Source organism: Trichosurus vulpecula, chromosome 9 (assembly GCF_011100635.1).
Source record: "Trichosurus vulpecula isolate mTriVul1 chromosome 9, mTriVul1.pri, whole genome shotgun sequence".
NCBI lineage: Eukaryota > Metazoa > Chordata > Mammalia > Diprotodontia > Phalangeridae > Trichosurus > Trichosurus vulpecula.
In genome coordinates, this window is record NC_050581.1 from 15,290,365 (window position 1) to 15,311,353 (window position 20,989).

General features: G+C 39.7%; 1 protein-coding gene across 1 annotated transcript in view; it reads left to right on the top strand.

Annotated features, from left to right (window-relative positions):
- Positions 1 to 832: 832 nt before the first annotated feature.
- LOC118831168 (receptor-type guanylate cyclase gcy-1-like) overlaps positions 833 to 20,989 on the top strand; it is a 139,876-nt gene continuing 119,719 nt past the window's right edge. Inside the window, 3 exon segments of the mRNA XM_036738341.1 lie at positions 833 to 1,196; positions 13,937 to 14,069; positions 20,061 to 20,184. Of these exon segments, the coding sequence (XP_036594236.1) occupies positions 833 to 1,196; positions 13,937 to 14,069; positions 20,061 to 20,184 (621 nt within the window).

Here is a 20,989-nt window from a genome sequence, read left to right on the forward strand (position 1 = left end):
TGCTGGAGCCCCCTGGCTTTGAAGAAAACCCAGATGTTGATGCTTCTGCTCTCTGGTAACTATGTATTGATACAGATAGACTGGTTTGTATTGTTTTCTCTGTTTATATAATGTATGTTTGTAATTTCTGTTTGTATTTGCTCTGAAGTTCAGGGTGCTGGCTTTTTCTCCTGAACTAAGTGAATGATATATGTGTATTTTATTAAAGTGAGATTGTTAACCCCTTAAAGTTGCTTTCCTTAGAAAAGCAGATCAAAGAACCTGTGCTAGCAGCTTTCCTGTGTTGCTGGTCTTGTTGGGTCTTACAACTCTATAGCAAGTGCTAGACACATTTTTGTTACAAAATGGCATAGTTGGAAGGATCTCCAGATTAAAAGGAAAGTATGGGGTTTGAGGGCACTGAGATAGTGGTTAGATGTTTCCCAGTTATTGGATTGGTCTTTATACTCGTGGTGGGTATGGTTCTATGGAGCCCCAGAGACCTGAAGAAAAACAGGTGAGTAACAGTGATGGGATGGTTTCCTAGGTGTCTCCTTTCCCCTCCCTACCCCACTAGCACTCCAGTGGAGACAGGCTGTGGGAGGAAAACAAGCAGAGGCTTGTGAGAGGCAGGGATGGCCAGAGCCAGGGCTTGAGCGGATTTGCCTGGCTTTGGACTGTGCTGGAGGGGTGGGTGTCCTGAGATTGCATTGTATGTGGAGCTTTGAGGCAGGAGCAAAAGATGGCCTTCTTTCAAACTTGGCAGGAGCAGTTGGTGAAGCAAGAGAAAAAGGGAAGTATGGCCTTCCTACAGATTCAGTAGGAGCAATTGGTGATGTAAGACAACATTCAGATGGCTGCTGACATACTGACCCAGCCAGAGCAGAGGACTGCCTGTGTGAGAACTTTGGAAAGGTCAGAGAAAGAGCTGGGAGCTGCATGCATCAGGATTCAGGCAGAAGCCAGGAGTGGCCAGCAGGATCTGGATGACCGGGAAGAAGACCTTGAAGTTCAGCCCTGGTTGCCTGGTTGTACCAAGGTGCTGAGTGTGCTTGTTTGCTGCCTTCCCCTGGGACAGTTTGGGATCCAAGAGGGAGAGATGGAGTTGTCTATTGTTGGTGGAGGAAGTGTCTTGGACTCTCAAGGACCCCACCCTGTTGGCTTCATTTCCCAGCCACCCCTTAGGACTTGGAAGTGGGGCTGGAACAATGTGAGGAGTACAGACCCCCAAGAGAACTTTATTTGGACTTTTTTGATTGAATTGGGACTTTGCTAACTATAGCATGCCTGTACTTGAGGGTACCTGGAGGAAGCCTGCAATGGCAGTGTGTGGAGAAGGACACATGTCTAAGAAGGACCTTACTGAACACTCTGTATTTACTAACAAAGATTGCAACTTGCTGTGTGACCTAGGGGTGGATCATTTTTGTATTGTAAACAAGTGTTTTGGGGAATGATACTGAATGATATGTTTTGTTATGTTGCTGTGAATTTTATGTTTTAGTTCCCTGATTGAATCACAATATATAATGCCTTTATTTGTTCTAGGATCTGTGGCTATTTAGATTATGTAAAACCAAGGATCCTGGAAAGGGTGGAGATATATGGGTAATTAGGGTGAGAATTTTTTTTTTACTGTTTTCTCTTTGAGAATGCTAAAGTAATCAAGTGCCTTGGATTAAGTCTTACTAGGTGTTAAGTCCCAGGCCCACACCCTTTTGCTGATTAAGTGTAAAGCCTTCAGGCCCTGAACAAGGTGTATAAACCCAGAAGTTAGCATTTTGTTTGGGGCTCTCACTCACTGCAAGAGTGTTGGTATGGAGACTCTGGAGCCCCCTGGCCTTGAAGAAAATCCAGGCGTTGGCGCTTCTCTTTTTGGTAACTATGTACATGATGTCTTGATTAGACAAGTCCTATTTGTTGAATTGTGTTATTTGATCTGTTGATATTTTCTGTTTGTAATTTCTGTTTGTATTTGCTTTGAAGTTCAGGTTGCTGGCTTTTCCTCCCAAACTAAGTGAATGATATATGTATGTTTCACTAAAGTGAGATAGTTAAACCTTTAAAGTTGCTTTCCTTAGAAAAGGAGATCAAAGAACCTGTGCTGGAAGCTCTTATTGTTGGTCTTCTTGGGTCTTACACCCCGTAGAGCAGCTGCTAGCCACATTGTTGTTACACCATGTCCTGTGACCAGTTCATATTTTTCTTGGAGGCTTTGGATGTAGGATATTTGACTTTGTTGTTTTCTTCTGGTTGTATTTTTGATCTTTGTCACCAAAGTAAGCTTCTATAGTCTGAGTTTTTTAATGCTATTCACTCATTTTCCCAGCCAAATTCTTACCTTTTTAACTCTTTGTTAAGGTAGGACTCTGCTTTCAGTGTGGAAGGTATAATTCATGGGTTTTGTGCAGCTGTTTTCAGAGTTACTTCAAGGGGCCTGTAAATTTTCAGTTCTTCCATGGTGGTATGGTCAAAGGAGAGATGTTTACCCCTTTCCTATGCTCTGGTCTCTGAGTAACTACAAGCATTTTTTTCTGCTCTGAAACTTCAAGGAGGATTTGCTCTCCACCACAGCGACAAGCTCCCCTACACCAGCACCCCTCCTCATCCCAGGACCACCACCCAGGACTGAGACCCAGATCCAAGTAGGGCAAAGCAAGGGAATCCTGCCTTAGGGTGAGCAAAAAGATCTTTGCAATCCCCCTCTGACAGGCAGCACGATCCCCCCACCATCTGTGGGCCTGGAGCTCTGGAAGCAGCTGCTGCTGCCACTGGCACCACCACCATCTCCACCACCCTGGGGCTTGGGCTGTTCCACACTCCTCTCTCACTCAGGTCTGGAGAGACATTCCCACTGATCTGCAATCTGCTAAATTGTCTTTGGTCTTTGTGGATTGAGAAGTCTGGAAACTGCCACAGCTGCCAGTGATTCAATCCCCTGAGGCCGGCTCTGGTCCTGTCTGTGCTGGTGTGGCCCACACTGGAGTGTGCTTCTCTCCCAGCCTGGTACAATAGGTCTTTCTTGTTGACGTTCCAGGTTGTCTTGGGCTGTAAATTTGTTTCACTCTGTCATTTTGTGGGTTTTGCTGCTGTAGAATTTTTTTTAGTCACTTTTACAGGTATTTGGAGAGGTTTGGGGGAGAGCTCAAGCAAGTCCCTGCTTTTATTCTGCCATCTTGGCTCTGCCCCTCCCCCCACTTTTTTTCTTATTTTCTAGGAAGCAATTGTAAATGCCTTTGGATTTTTTTTAGAATGGGTGAAAATAGGAAGGTTAGTGGGAAAAACTTCTGGATCTGCTGAATCAGAGTGAAAAGAGTGTGTGGTTGGCCCCAACTCAGGGGCACAGAAGTGGTGCAGCTCTGGGGCTGCTCCTAGAGCTCCAGCTGTGATTGCTTCTCCCCCAGGGTCACCCTGTGGGAGGAATTAAGTGGTGGATCAGAGCAGGAGTGCAGAGCCTGCTGAAGATCTGGGTTGAGGTCCAGGTTGGTGGTTCTTGGGGGAGGAGGACCGCTGGTGTGGCAGACCTTGCTATGTAGAAGTAGCTCTGAAAACAGCAGTGCAGCACCTAAAGCTTGAGACAAAGTACTCTCTACTCTACAAGTAGTCATACACTGACGAAAAGCTCAAGGGTCAAGTACTTGGCGGGGAACATGAACAGGCAGTGAAAAAGTACTCAGATTTAGACTCAGACTTCGGAATATTTTTTTGTGACAAAGAAGATCCAGGAAGAAGAAGTCAACAAAGTGAAAGTGCCTACAACAAAAGCCTCCAAGAAAAATATGAATTGGTCTCAGGCCGTGGAAGAGCTCAAAAAGGATTTGGAAAAACAAGTTAGAGAAGTAGAGGAAAATTGGGAAGAGAAATGAGAAGGATGCAAGAGAATCATGAAAAACAAGTCAATGACTTGCTAAAGGAGACCAAAAATAATAGTGAAGAAAATAACACCTTAAAAAATAGACTAACTCAAATGGCAAAAGAGCTCCAAAAAGTCAATGAGGAGAAGAATGCCTTGAAAAGCAGAATTAGCCAAATGGAAAAGAAGGTCCAAAAGACCACTGAAGAAAATACTACCTTAAAAATTAGATTGGAGCAAGTGGAAGCTAGTAACTTCATGAGAAATCAAGATATTATAAAACAGAACCAAAGGAATGAAAAAGTGGAAACAATGTGAAATATCTCATTGGAAAAACCACTGACCTGGAAAATAGATCCAGGAGAGATAATTTAAAAAATATTGGACTACCTGAAAGCCATGATCAAAAAATGGCTTAGACATCATCTTTCAAGAAATTATCAAGGAAAATTGCTCTGACATTCTAGAGCCAGAGGGTAAAATAGAAATTGAAAGAATCCACCAATCGCTTCTTGCAAAAGATCCCAAAAAGAAAACTCCTAGCAATATTGTTGCCAAATTCCAGAATTCTCAGGTCAAGGAGAAAATATTGCAAGCAGCCAGAATGAAACAACTTGAGCATTGTGGAAACACAATCAGGATAACACAAGATCTAGCAGCTTCCACATTAAGGTATCAAAGGCCTTGGAATATGATATTTTGGAAGTCAAAGGACTTAGGATTAAAACCAAGAATCACCTACCCAGCAAAACTGAGTATCATGCTTCAAGGCAAAATATGGATTTTCAATAAAATAGAGGACTTTCAAGCTTTCTCAGTGAAAAGACTAGAGCTGAACAGAAAATGTGACTTTCAAACACAAGAATCAAGAGAAGCATGAAAAGGTAAACAAGAAAGAGAAATCATAAGGGACTTACTAAAGTGGAACTGTTTTGCTTACATTCCTACAAAGAAAGATGATGTGTGTAATTCATGAGACCATTCTCAGTATTAGGGTAGTTGAAGGGAATATAGACAGAGGGCCTCTGACCTCTCACCTGACCGACCTTGAGGCCTGGTCTCTGCTAAAGCTGGGGTGGGAGAGGGCAGGGAAACACACCTTTAGTTCTGTGGAAACAAAACTCCTCCTCCCATTTCTTACAATTTCCCCCTCTTCTTTTATTCGAATTTTTGTTTCCACATTTTTAATATTCCCTTACTCTCTTTCTCATCTGAATTATTCTCCTTAATCATCACCCCATTAAATATGGGAAGGATTGATCGATGCATTGACAAATCAAAGGGGGCAGTCCCCTTTGTAAATACAGATGCAGAGACCCAAAAGAAAACGATAATGCAATTGTCCCTTTAAGATTCAAAAGTCTTCTTCCCCTAAGGCTGTCTGGCAGGGAACAACATCAGTGAAGTCCTCTGGTCCTTGGTATTTGTTCCAGCCATCTCCAGCATCTTCTTCTTGGCTTCTTGTAGGAACCAGCTTTTTTCCATTCTCCTACAAAAGTTACCTTGGCACAATTTTCTAATTCTTATACCCTGATCATTTTTACAAATTCAAAATTGGAACTTTGGCCAATTGCCATGTTTAAGAAATTTACATCAGAACCCAGTTCCTCATACTTTACATTAACTCTTTACATACTTTACTTAACATACTTTACATTAACATTTCCTCACCAGGAGGATGATATTTCACTAAGGAATTAACAGCAGACTCCAGAACATACACAAATACATTAGATAGCCAATTCTCAACACAGTACATATAACATCATAAACTTTTAGTCATGCCATGTTTCTTTGATGGCATTTACAAAATAAACCACAAGCCATTCTTCTTTTAACATTAGTAATTGTAACAAAGCTTTAGACAAGCATGATATTAACCAAATAACAAAATATTCTCACAAGCCCTTGACCTAATTGTCTCCATACTATTGCCAAGAAAAAGACCTAACTTAACACTAGTCCCAGTCCTATAGTAATCTAAGATGTTCCATAATCAATTATTTTAATAGATTTACTAAACCTTCTGATTATAGAAATTTGCCACCAAGAGAGTAGGGACTTAGAGTAAGGGGACCGTATTTTCCCCAGCTTCCTGTCAACTCCAGGCAGAGGCTATGTCAAACTGCAAGCTGTATTGAGCCAGGCTTAGTCTGCCAGGTTTCAGTTAAGTCAAGAGGGTCTCACCTCAGCATATGCTAAACAGTTGCCCCCTCAACTTTGCCAAGAAATCATACCTGCAGTTCATGCCTGCCTTCCAACAGGGCTGCTGCCATCTTGGGTCAGCTTTCCTTGATACTCACACCTGGAGTTAGACTCAGAAAAACAGTCAGTTAACAGTCCCATTAAGTCTTTGAATGGCAAGTTCCAATGATCAGTGACAATTGCCTAAGGAACATCCTTAAAGCTAGCTCTAAATAGCTTGCATGCATTTCCTCCCTTGTTCATAAAATCTTCCCATTAAGATCATAAGTTACTGCTCTAACACATTTGCGTCAGTTTCTCCTCTATTTTTCTATTCTTCTCTAATTATACCTGATCTGAAAGAATTCAACCATATAACTTTATCTTTATGTTTTAGACGATGGAATGAATTTAAATCCACGTTTAACTTTTTCCATCAGTACAATTCTACAACTTCTCTCCCAAGAGACTTACATTGAAATTCCTTTCCCTAAACTGAAAATGTCTCTGATTTAGTTCCAGTGATTAATTACACTATTTGTATTAATACCTAATTGCTCTTATATCACTTTAAAACATCTAAGGACCCTGTCCCACATAGATACAATATAGCTTTAAATCCCAGCCTTAGTCTATGGGATAACGATTCAACCTTACATTCGTAAACATTATCTCATAAAACTTCTTTTCCCTTTTTCCCAAATTATTTCCATTAATACTTTAGAAGCCATAATATCTTTCATTTGACTATACAAGAGTACCAGTGTAACCAGTCATTTGATTAGAAACAACAAGATTTCACGTATTTGCATTTATCCAATTTTCCATTTTTTCCCCCATAAAACCAACTTCTTTCACAATGGCAACAGATTCTGTCAGATACCTTCCCTTTTGTCACTACTGGCTTGTTTCTGATTACAGAGATCTGCCATAAAAAAATAGCATCATATCATCTCACCCCGAGAGTGGGTTCTTTTACATCAGATGGCAAGTTTCACTAATGAAAACTACCAAACCAAACCCCATCTCAAATCTAACCTTATAAGTTCTGCTGACTTTAAGAAGCCAGGTTTGGAGGCTTCTGACCCCTACTGTAATGGTCATTTAACCACCCTCCCCCAAGGCTTCTATAGATAAGTATTAATTCTAATAATTCTAATAAGGTTCTCACCCAGAAACTCCCAAAACTCACAATAGGTTTGAACTGCAACCAATTAGCTTACAGGTGGAAATTCAGCAGGCCTTCTAAAAATTATACAAAAAGATTTTACAGAACACTTTTCAAAAATATTTTCCCTTCTTTAAAACAGTTTAAAATTGATCCTGATGTAAACAGGGATTGTCACTAAACTTTCATGAAGAACAATTATTTGGACAGCTCTAAAATGAGATGTGTCTCCTTCTTAAAGCAAAATAACCTTTAAAGATTGGGATTAATTCAAATTCCCAAAGTGCCATCACCAATTAGTCTATAAACCTCCAGATTAACATACATAAATATATCTTTTTTTTGAGGGGGGGAAGGCAGGGCAATTGGGGTTAAGTGACTTGCCCAAAGTCACACAGCCAGTACATGTGTCAAGTGTCTGAGCCCGGATTTGAACTCAGGTCCTCCTGGCTCCAAGGCCAGTGCTCTACTCACTGCACCATCTAGCTGCCCCGATAAATATATCTTTAGATGATATAGGCTTGAAAATCACACCCCTATATTTTTCAAAGTATTACAACAACTCAATTCTTTGTTATTACAGAATTTCTGGATATCACAAAATTTCTTTAGTCAAAAAAAGGTGTTGTGATGGGGAGAACACTTAGTTTCTATACATTACATACCCAATTAAATTAGCTTTATCACAATAACAAAGTCTACCAGGACTTTAAAAGTTTTGTCCATAGGAATCCCTCTACCCTGAAAACTTTTACACAAGATTGAATATCCAAAAGTCCTTGGTTCAGTTAACAACCTCAATTTCTTAATTAACTACAATTCTTAATCTAACAACATCTAAATTACAAGAGGAATTATTTTAATCACTAGTGGTAACATTTTAATTTCTAAGGCCCAATACTGTTAGCTTTGTAAAAGAAAACATTACTGTTTATAAAACCACATTTTAACTGTTCACAATGTATCCTGAATTGACAGAGATTACAAGAGGACCCAACAAGGCCTTTGTATAAATACTTGATTTATAGCAAAAACAATTTCAACTGAACTTCCAGACAAAACTTGGAAGTTATAATTTCTTAGGTTACAGCAATTGTCCAACTTTTTAACCTAGTGTAACTCTAACACAATTTATACTATAGAAATGTAATAATGCCCTAAACATTATCATGTATGTAAAATTTGAACTACTCATTTCAGTCTAGGTAAATACATTTCTAAACCAAATATGACAGTTTAGAATTATCAAATTTTCATCACATCCTTTAAAGGCACCCAATTCACATGTATCAAGGTCAGATTAAAATCACATAATGGTCTTCTTAAATTTCACAATCTAAGAGAATTTTAGAAATACGGAAACAATAAATTCCAGATGACATCAATTGCATTTCCAGATTACCATATATAGGAATTGTTGATCCTATTACTTCTGGTATATATAAAAAATTGAGTGAAAACCTGTTGACCCTTCCAAAAGATAGGGGTCCATCCTCACCCTTAACTCCCATAACCTTTAGGGTTTTTCTCCCAATTTTTACCTCAATGGGAAGATCTCTCTGTCCCTGTGTCCACCAAGAATATTATGTCTTCTTTATGATCCCCAAACTTTAGGTTTACTAGGGTTTCTCAGCTGGGTCTGGACCCCAATAGTCTTCTTCCTCAAAAGTGAGGAGGGGAGCTACCTGTTCTTCCTTTCTTAACTCAGGACACTCTCTCTTAAAATGTCCTTTATTACAATAGTAACAGGTTGTCCTACCTGCCCATTTACCCACATCTCTCCTATATCCTGAAGCCCTGTGCCCTTTGAGATTCTCCCTTAAGGATTGTTTATGATCGCCTCTTCCTTCTTGCTTCCTCATAACTTCCCTCATAGTATTGGCCATGACCCAAGCTTTCTGTTTCTGTCTTTCATCCTCCTGCCTCACATACACTTTCTGAGCCTCTCTCAATATTTCATCTATTGGTCTTTCACTCCATCTCTCTAATTTTTGCAATTTCTTTTTTATATCTGGCCATGCTCTAGTGACAAAATTTACCTTTACCATCCCTTGGGCCACAGTGATGAGGGCACAGTCTCTGGGAACCCTCTTCAATCTGGAATACAGTCTCTGGGAGCCCCCTTGAACTGTCCTTGAATCTTCCAACTAGATCTGGCCTTCCCTAAATGATGAGGGTTTGGGGTGAGAGGTGCTCGACACCCCAAAGTACCGAAACACTGGGTCCTGCCGAAAGAATTCGACTCAAGCTTTCTCAGCCAAGGGAAAAGATAAAGTTTATTAAGAGTTAGCCACATAGGCCTGCCCCCAAGACATCCCACCCCTTGCGACGCCTGTAAGGAAAGCGGGCCAGACCAATCTGAGCTAGATTGGATCTGACCACCTTCATGGAGGCAAGATGGAGATTATATACACAAAGGTTGTGGGAGGGATTGAGGGGTGGTCTGGGGTGGCCAGAGGAGGGGTCTAGGGAAGGACTTAAGGAGGAGTCTAAGGAGGAGCCTGAAAGGACTGGGATGAAGTCAGACTCCTGGGTGGGGGAAATAGCTGAAAGCTGTATGGAAATAACAACCCATAAAGGGCTGGGGTAGCAGAGCTAGGGTATAGATATTTTGATCAGGTTTAAGGATGGGAAACATGATTAAGGGCGGGAGGTCGTTGGGAAGACAAGATTAAGGGTAGGAAACAGCTGGACAATAGAGGACTGGGCAAGGTAGGCATTTGGGCTTAATGGTTATAGCCTCAGGCCAAGGCCAGGTAGAGTGGGAAGATTCAAGGAGAGTTCAAGGGTTCAAGGGGTTCCCAGAGACTGTGCCCTCATCACTAAGGCCATAAGCCTTACATTATCATTAGGCCCAAATCTCTACCTAGCCTTGCCCTTTATTGTCCAGCTACTTCCCACACTTGATACTATCAATATCCATGCCTTCAGCTACTTCCCACCCCCAATCCCATTTTCTTGGTTGCTGGGGTCTGACCTTATCTCATCCTCCCCAGACTCCTCCTCAAGACCCTTCCTAAAGCTCTCCTCTAGTCACCCCAGACCACCCCTCAATCCCTCCTACAATCTTTGTATATATAATCTCCATCTTGCCTCCATGAAGGTGCTCAGATTCAATCTAGCTCAGCCCAGACTAAATCTGGCCCACCTGTGAAAACAGGCGTCACAAAGGGTGGGACCTCCCAAGACAACCCATCATGGTGAACCCCCAACAAACCCCGTCCCTTCCCTTGGCTGAGAAGGCCCAAGTCGCAATCCTTTGGCAAGACCCAGAGTATAGGCACCTTGGGGTCCTGAGCACCCCCAGAAACCGATAGTTCACTAACAACCATCATTTTGATTTAACCTCTTCAACAGGATCCTGAATATCTCCTCATTATTTCTAGGAACTGAGAAGGAGATTCATTTTTTTTTTAATTTCAAAAGGCTTATATTCTGTGAATTTGTCACAGTTTCCCTCATCCCTTCAATTACCAATTGTCTAAGATCCTGCATATTCCTATGATGTTCTTTAATATTGTTATCCCAGCTTGGATCTTCATTTGGGAATTTTCTATCTGCAGTTACCACTCCTGGTCCTGGAGGGTGTCTCCTTTCCCATCCCTCCATGGCTGCCTTTCTAATCTTACCCTTTCCTTCTCCCATAAACAGGAGGTTGAGTATGGACATTAATTCTGCCCAGGTATTAGGAATATTTGCCTGGCTAAACTTATATAAAAAAAGAAAACTTTATTTCATATCATTATTTGCTTTAAGAACCATCCAGTTTTGAATTTAGCACCCTGCTTTCTCCAAGCTTCATCTTATGCATACTGGCAATTAACAAAATGCCTAAGGATTCTAAGGATTTTTGAGGGGGAAGGGGTGTGGGCACTTCTCCAAAGAAAAAAAACCTTTTGGACTCTTAGAAAGATAAGAGGGAGTGGTCCTTAAGAGCACATGGGTTTGCAACTCCCCCACTCATTCTCTATACCAAGCTAAAATGTTTCTCAGTTTCCCCTTCAGCCTGCTGCCTCTGATAAAGGGAAAAATCCCTTTCAGTTTTCTAAGGGATCCTCCCTAGGTGGGGCCTGGCAGCCCCTTGAGAGCAAAGCAGGCTACCTTTCTAAGCACTAACTAGTCAGCCCTATTTTCCAATCAGGTTACAAGTTTCTTTAGCTTCAGCTCCTAATTGACACACCCAGTCTTCTAAGGTGGAGTGGTGGGGAGGGGGTGGCCAAAAGCACATGGCAGCTAAGAGCAGCACATGGACTGAATTCCAGGTGGTTGCAAGCCGCCACTCTACAACCCTCACCTAAATTCCTTTTCTATCTCTCTTTCTTTCCCAATCTTTACTGAAACTTTTTACTCTTCGTATCTCCAATTTCAATCTTTCTTTCCCTAATCTTGACCCAAATTACCTCAAATATTTCAAATAAATAATAAATTACATACTCACCCAGCTTTCCCTTTCCCCAGCTGCTTTCTTTTTACCTTAAAACTTAAAAATAACCAACAATTTTTAATCACATTCTAAGTGGACCACTGAACTTCTTTAAAGTGGTCATCCAATTTTTCATACTGACCCCTTTTACTTCTAGTTTTTAAAACACTTTGCTTGATGTTAGATAGACTGACTCAATACAAAATACAGATTTTTTTTTCCTTTAGAATCTAACCAACCCTTAATTCAGAGCCCCCAGTCCTCCCAGCTGGCAGCTTCAGCTCTGATTCCTTATCTAACTATTTTAATACCAAAGGAGCACATTTCAGTCTCCTAGAGTTAAACATTTTTACCTGAACATAGAACAAAAAAACACAGGCAAAACATTAGACAGACATTTCACATGAACAATTTAGAATTTGAATTCAGACTCACTTCCAACATTAAACCAAATCACTTTCCCTGGGTCGACCCACGAGTGCTTTTCTTCCAAGCACTAGGGGAAATCCATTCTCCCCACCTAGGTGCACTTTCCCTGGGTCAACTTATTGTCTTCCCAGCTAGCCAACATTCTTCCTAACCCCCCAGGTACCTTTTTCTTAGAGCTCTTATTTCCCGTTCTAGGCAAACCTTACTTCTCAACCTAGAACCCCCAGACTTGACAAGGCAGTACTACCCATTTGTTCCTACCTTGCTCAGGTGACCTGACTTGCACAGTCTCTGGCCATTCCCTTTTGTGTTGGTCTTCACACTCTTCTTGTTCAAACAAGGTCTCGAGTCCTTCAGAGCCTCCAGGGGGTTTTCAGCTTAGACAGTGGGACTGCTCTAACAGTGAGTGGGAGCGCTCTTCCCACTCTATCTTACTCACCCTTCCTGGGGTCTCCAGAATCCTGTGGCAGGCCCCCAAATTGTGAGAAACATGGTTTTGGGGATCACCGGACTTCCCCAAATTGTGAGAACATGCAGCTTTGGGGATCATTGGACTTCCTAGACAGGGCCAAAGTCCTGAGGAAGAACCCTGTGATAATCCCTAGGGAAGGCTGTATAGACCACAGGACTCCCAGAGGAGGACCAAGTGGTAGCCCCCCCCCCTTAATCTGTGGGGATCACAGGGCCTCCTAAGGGTCAGACTCTAAGAAGGACCCAAGTGATGGCCCTTTAGGACGGCGGTAAGATCACAAGGCTCCTGAGACAGGGCCGGAAATCCCAAGTGATGTCCCCTTAAGAAGGCTGTGCAGACCACAGGGTTCCCCAAGAGAATCCGGAGTGGTAGCCCTCTTAACACCACAATGGGGATCACAGGACACCCCAATACAACATCCGGGAGTAAGCCCAGCGAGCTTCCAATGCCTATTGCTTCCCTTCACTTGACCTTGGGAAGAGCCATGTGATTTGCCCATTCTCACCCAAAGAACTCAAGACCAGAGTGATCAGAGGAAGGCATTTTATTATGCTCCTGGAGAGAGCGGGTGTAGTGCTCACAGGAACACTCACCCATAGAAGTCTATCTTGCCCTACAAGAAAGTAAGGGGGAAAGGGATGGGGGGAGTGAGAGGCAGGTGACAGAAAGGAGGGCTGACTGGTGAACAGGGCAATCAGAATATATGCCATCTTGGAGTGGGCAGGAGGGTAGAAATGGGGAGAAAATTTGTAATTCAAAATCTTGTGGAAATCAATGCTGAAAACTAAAAAATTTAAATAATAAAGTATGGAATTAAAAAAATAAATTTACTTCCATCTCTAAAAAAAAAAGAATGAGTTAAAATCATAGAGAAAGGCTAATCTATCTTTTTTAAAAGAAGATTTTAATGTGTTTCAAGCCATTATAAATAACATATCATGCCAAGGTGAAAATTAAAAGCAAATATACTGATTTTTCTTGTGTTACAAGTACAAGTTGCCCAGTGGTAGGAAACATCTTTTCTACTACAGGAGGGAATCAGATTCATACTTTGTAACTGAACTTCAAAAGATGAGCTATAACTTCTTTCCTGTAAAGAATGCTTTGGAGACATTTAATCTTCAGAAACCATATGATACCATTGGGAAACACTGTTTTTCTGAAGACTGGGAATTTGTTGTGATCACTGGGCAGACCCAGCAGTCCGTAATCCTGACATTATAGTCTCTGGTGAAAATGGTGGGATGGCCTGGTGGGGCATGAATGGAAGGGAAACTCGTTCATGATATTCTTGATAATCTTTGTTTGCAAATGGTTTTTTAAAAAATAAAGCACTCAGAAATCCTGGGGTTAGCACATTAAAATTTTGTCCTGTGCTATTGTTTTGTGTGAAATAATCAATGCTATTGAGTTATGCTTTCTTTCTAGGGCTAGAGATGGCATGGGTTCAGCGGCCACCAGAGAAGACTATAAGTGGGGAGCCTTTTAATGTGACCTATGCTGTCTTTGCTTCAGATGACTTTTATGAATATGCTATCAGAAATGGAATCCTTTCCCACAGGTATAACCTTGCCTAGGAGCTGCTTCAAGTTTCAAAATACTTACCAATGTCATGCATTTCCAAAATTCTCTGATAAGTGCAACAATGACCTACTTGTGGAAATAAGTTGTAATGCATGTGATCATTAAATTCAGACCTCTTCCCATCTGGATAGATCACTTTTGGATATTCACTGATCCTTTTGCAATCAATGAAAAGTTAATGTAAGTAGGTTACATGAGTCTGTGGTCTCTGTCTAAGGATCAGTCACATAAATTATCCTTCATAATGGAGGATATCACCTTCAGATAAATGAAATATACCAGTTTAGACAATTATAGCTTCAATATTCTTTCTACTACAACTCACCCTGCTCCTACCCTTTTAAAACCAGAGCTACACTTTCATCCTTGCTCCTCCAATTCAAGATAGTACAAACTTTGTAATGCCTCAAAGTTGGAACAAGAGAAATAAGACCTGGAAAATTAATAAACTGTCCAATAAATGCTTGCTTAACTGAGAGTTGGCTGTAAATGACAGGTCAAATCCTGTTAGTTGAATATTATTAGCAAAATCAGTGGGAGCTCTAGAAGTTGGTTTTAATTGGTGGGTATCTCAAGAATTTGCTTCTACAAGAGCCCTACATAAGGCTTCTTTTATTTTTATACCCTGTCCTGGATCAGGCTTAATCTGGAACCCTCTCTTTTTCCCTTTCTCTTCTTATCATTCTGCTTGGGTTAATGAGTGAGGATAGGAGTTGCTATTAAGATGGACCCTAGTATGCCTAAAGTAAGAACCTTTTCTTCAATAAAACTATTTACTTCATTGGGAGTGGTGGGGAGTAGAGAGAAAAGGGCTGTGCTCTCATGATGGCCCATCTACTCTGAGTGATGTTCAATGGACAGTGCAATTCTACTAAAATAGATGAATTGAGGTGCCACCCTCTTTGGTCTTCATTGTAACAGGATTCATTGAAATGGGTATGAGTTCAAACTAAATTGAAAGAATTGAGTAAAGTGATTTGTTATTTTTCTATCAGAGAGTGAAGTGAAGCTTACATTTGCTTGATAAAACACTCCCTAAAAATTTTCTTAGTTTAGTGCACTAACCATTCTTTCTTTCCTCCCCTTCCTCTCAAAGGTTTCTCCCCTTTAACAGGAAGTAAAAAAGAAGACACAGAACATGGCACCAAAAGAATGGTGAGAAAAAATTGCATCAGGGAGGACATACTCTACATGTATTTAAAAGGCAATCACACAGGACACATCGCCACTTTCCCACAGGGTGGCATAAGAAATTAAATGAGAATTTTTGGGGAAGTTTTGTGGAGGTCACAGATGACATGTGAAAGCCAGTAGATAACACAGAAAAAGTTTGGAAACTCAGAAATGCATAAATATAAGTCTGGTGTATATAACATCAACATATTTTATCTTTTAATGCCATAATAATTCAGACTTCTTCTCTGTTATGAAAGCAGGGCCCAAAACTTTTTAAGTGTACTTTTCAGATTGTGGAGCACTGCATCCCTAACCCCTCTCTCTCCCCATGTGGAAAGGATGACTATATTCTGCATCGGATGAATAAGGAGGACATTTAATGTGAAGAGCTGCGCGATTGTATGGATGAAGTAATTGACCCAAAAAAGACACAGACATGTGGCTTGGCTAGTCGTATAGTCTGGCTACAGATTGCTTTTAATGGGGACAATGACAATCTTTTATACAGGTTAATTGCTGAGTCATCCTAACTTCTCAGAAAAGTACAATGAAGTAATAGTTAATATATTTTTTATCTCCTTGTTCCTGGGAACAAGAAGCTAGTCTCCTACCAGTTAACCAAACTGAAACATTTCTGTTCTTTCCCATGTGGGTAAACATATTGAAACATTTCTGCACTTTCCCATGCTGGAAATCAGCTGAGAAGTTGGGTTTTCTCTGCCACATCTTCTTATCCTTAGATAGCGTTTGCCTTGCATAGACCTATCTTCAATTGACCCTGCCTTGCAGAGGTCTAAGAGGCCTAAACACTAACCAGGATATAGCTGGCTCCCCACATTTAATAGCACTGTCACACCTGACAATTATTCAGTGCAAATGACTAATGAAGAAAGGGAACATGGCACAGTAGACAGTGCACTGAAAGAACTTGGCTTCTAATCTCAGCTTTTTCCCTAACTTAATGTGTGACCATGGGCAAGTCACTTTGCATCTGAAAGCCTCAATTTTTTCATTTATTCCCTGAAGTAGATAGAGTAAAAGATCTCAAAGGCATCTTTAAACCTTAAAATCCAATAACTTTCTAAATGTCTCCATGTTTTGTATCATTATACATTTGAAAGGATTTACACTATTAATTTTCCCACGAATGTCAATGGAGTTCTTAAATTTCACTTTTTCTCCCAGAAGCAACTCTGAGCTCTTTGACAGCAGAGATTGCCTTTTACCTTTCTTTATATTCCCAACTCTTAGCACACTGCCTGGCCCATAGAAAGTGGATAAATGTTTAATGACTGATTGACAACTGTGGCTATCCTTCAGTGTAGCCAGGGAAAGAGAAGAAAAAGACCTCTAGAAATGTAGTGACTAAGGCTGATAAGAGTGGTTGTAAGGAGGCTTAATAGGGTAGTTAAGTTGTGTAGTGTATAGAGTGCTGGGCTTTGAAGTCAGGAAGGTCATCTTTGTGAGTTCAAATCTGGTCTCAGACACTTACCAGCTGTGACCCTGAGCAAGTCACTTAACTGAGCTGAAAGAGAAATGCCAAACTACTCTAATATTTTTCCAAGAAAACCCCAAATGGGGTCATGAAGAGTCAGACATGACTGAAACCTTTGAATAACAAGCACAAAGGAGGCTCAAAATATTTTAGGCAGAATACTAGCTCCCTTTCCTTTTATTTGTCATACTTTGATTACTGATTTCTATTCAGTGAAATAAACTAATGGGTTTTATTAGAGTACCTAGAACCTTTTTGAAGCTAACTACTTATTAAATCATGGTGTAAAATTTAAATGGGAAAAAAAATTACATAGGGAATGAGGGAAAGAACAGAAACTAATTGGTGAAAGATTTTGCTAACACTTTTTTTCATCTATTGTTTTAAGTGATCCCATTTACTAATCATCTATGACTAAATGGTACTTAAATCTCCATTCAGTTCAATCAAACTAAATGGCTTGAGCCAGTTATGAAACTTACTGTAACCAGTTTCAGCATAAGAAGAATAAGAATATGCATCACTCACATAAAAACCACTGCTTTTCCCTCATTGAAATTCCTTTCACATTTCAATTTGGGTATTTTTCCTCTTATATTTGTGCAGAGCATCTATGGTAGAACTCACAAAGATAAACTCATTGTAAGCGTTGAGCCAGGTTACAAAACAGATTTCTTTTTTTTAAACTTAACTAGAAGATTCAGGCATTTTAAAATTGCTGTGATTCAGTCAGCTAGGAACATTATTTAGAAAAAAAGCACCATAGTATTTCAGATAATATAACATGCATTATGGAATGGTGAAGGATTAACTGAAATTATTGACTCCTGAACAAATTTTTTTTTTCCTGTGGAATGATGTTATTCAGATTGAAAATGAAAGAAACATACCACACATACCACAAAAGTGATACAGAGAGCAAAAGCTCCCTTAGTTTCAAATTGCCTGGCTTGGTAGTGTGGCCTTAGGGAGCGCAGGCTTAGGAATTACACAAGGTCTTCATTATCACTATTGCTTTACAAAGAGTTTTCATGTATATTGGTTCATTTTATCCTTATCACAAGTCTTCCGACATAGGCAGAGTAAGCACTATTATTCACATTTTACAGAAAATGAAATGGCAGCTCAGAGAGGGTAAATATTTTGTTGAAGATCTCAGAATCACTAAGCATTCTCAGGGTAGAATCCAGGTCTGTTCCACTACATTCCCACTGATTTAGTGATTACTATAATTTCCCAAATAATATACCAAGAGAGTTCAAATTCTGGAAGGTTTTGCCAAGTTAGAAAGACACTATGTATTCAGTGATGAACCATGTTTGTCTTATGAAGACCAGCTTGGCTAAGTTTGGAGAAGTTTGGGGCAACTAGGTGGACCTGGAGTCAGGAAGACTCATCTTCCTAAGTTCAAATCTGTCCTTGGACATGTACTGCCTGTGTGACCCTGGGCAAGTCACTTAACTCTGTTTTGCCTCATTTCATACAGATGATGTATAATGAGGTGGAGAAGAAAATGGCAAAACATTCCAGTGTGTTTGCCAAGAAAACCCCAAATGGGATCACAAAGAGTCAAACACAACTGAAACAACTGAACATCGACTTATTGGTTGCAGGCTGTTTGTCATCATCATCATTATTTTGTCACAAATATTCTTGAAAATGATCTATGGAGATTGTAGATAGATTTCAGTCTTCACTAGTAAAGGAAGTACTCATCAATATAATCATAAATTCTTGAAGTATTGGAACAATGATTCCAATGTAATGGAATATATGATATATATTGTATGTATATACAATACATATGATATATATGTTGTATTATATTAGTATATACATGTTAGTTATCATTAGTTAATATAAGAAATACCCTCCCTGTTTTTCAGATGAGGGATTAAGCAACATATTCAGTCACATGGCTAATAAGTGTTTGAGCTGGAAGATATTGATCTAATGCTCCTTGCACTATATTATGCAGCTTCTTCATCTCTGCCTTGACTGTATGGTCAATGTTACTCAATAGCAAAATATCTCCAAATATTTCAGTTCCTCTGAAATAATTTGACTGATACCTTAAGAATAAGAATGGATTAAAGTACTTAGTGAACAATTATGAATTAGAAATGGTTATTACTATTGTGGCGTCCACAAAAGTTGTACTTAACCTGATGAGATTGTCAAGGCTTTCATCTCTATTGCAGTTTTGGTGAGGGTTGCCTACATGTTATCTGAAAGCATTTTCATTGTTAACAAAGAACCAAGTGTTTCTTGCTCTTTGTACATCAATACATGTTCACCTCCTTGTTGCAACTCTCCTGACTGGCCACTGTATGATTCCTGCTACATGGTTGTGTCTACACAACCAAAATGGGGAATAATGAGTTGAAGCTATTAATGAGATGCAGTCTTAAAAACATTGAAGAAAAATAAAGGTTTCATTTGTTTATTTTGTTTTGGTAGGTAAACATTAGCTACAATTAGCAATATCATTTATCAAAATTTATCAGATTTTCTTTTCTTTAACTGTACATTCCTGTTCACTTCTGTGTGACCTTAGGAAATCCTTGAACCTCTTTGAGTTGCAAATGAAATGGTTGGATTAGTTTAAAACAAAATCCCTTATAATTCCTTCCAATGTAATATCCCTTCCAATCATCTCTGAATTCTTCCATTCTCCCTTGTCTATGTAGATAGTCACCCCAAATGTAATAAATAAAAGGCATCTTCTAGAAATGCTGATTATTTTGCTAAATTGATGCTCACATGATGTTTATGGTAAATGAGAACTTGGCTGAGGGTCAGAGTGTTTTCTCATTCATGGACACTCCCCTTGCAGCTCCATGTTACAGAAAAGGTAGGCTATCTCCAACAAAGAAGGAGTACTCTTAATCCCAAGAGTATATTTTCTTTAGCCCAGCCTATTATAGGTCCACTACAACTAACATTCAGTTGTTTGGCTCAATTTTCTGATAAGGCTTCATATTTTGTACCCGCTATTTGGAGAACTTTTTGCTATTCCATTTAGATATCAACATTTAAGGGATAGGGTCATCAGAGGAAGCCAAATCTGAGTACCTACCAAAACAGAAATTAAAATGCAGTGTATTTGCCCTGACTGAAATAAACCATGTGAATTTATTAATTTTTACTTTTACATGTGGTTTAATGAATAGGGCATGGATTGACCTTTCTTGGATCTAGGAATGCAGCTTGTGGAAATGGGGGAGGAAAGGGGAGAAGGGATAGTACAAGGAGGAAATGAGAGAAAAAAAACCTCCAAACATTTTGTTTGTCTAGCAATGCAACTGCTGCAAAGAAATTCTGTGAAGATGTAGAGTGCCCTGCCAACGGGAAAGAAGCAAATGGAGAGAACTGCTGTGTCCACCATGCCAACATTCATTCTTGTCCTCTGGCTTTCCTGGTTAGTAGCAGTTAGTATTGTGATGATTTCTATGTGCTTTTTCTATGGGGTGAAGTCATTTATTGAATGACAAGATTATATAAGCTCCTGGAGGGCAGGGCCTTTAATTTTTTTTTTTAATCTTCAGAGACTGGACTTGGAATCAAGAAGACCTGAATTTGAATCTTGCCTCAGACACTTACTAGCTGGGTGACTCTGGGCAAGTCACTTACTCTGTCTTGGTTGTAGTGTCCTCACTTTAAATGTTGTGAGGAATAAATGAAATAATTGAAGTACAATATAAATTAGCTGATATATAGGAAATTGACTAGAACATAATAGGAGCTTAATAAACATTTACTTAGTATTAAGTGATTTTGATGGCACTTTAAGATTAACAAAGCATTTTACCTACATTATCTCATTTAATTCTCCTAATAGCCTTGAGTGATAGGTACTAAAAGTACCATCATCCCAACTTTACAGATGGAGAAATACAAGGTTTGAGATGTGAAATGACTTGCTTGTGATCACACAATTGTTGTTCAGTTATTTCAGTCTTGTCCAACTCTTCGTGACCCGTTTGGGGTTTTCTTTGAAAAGACACTTGAGTGGTTTGCCATTTCCTTCTCCAGATCATTTTATAGATGAGGAATTAAGGCAAGCAGAGTTAAATGACTTGGAAGTAAACTACAAATTGAATAATGAGTTCTACCTTTCTTTCTAAAAAAGATAAATGTATATCATTCTCTGAATGTTGGCCTAAGCAGTTATCATCAAGCAGCATACAGCATAGACATAGCCACTGAATAAATAGATGGACACT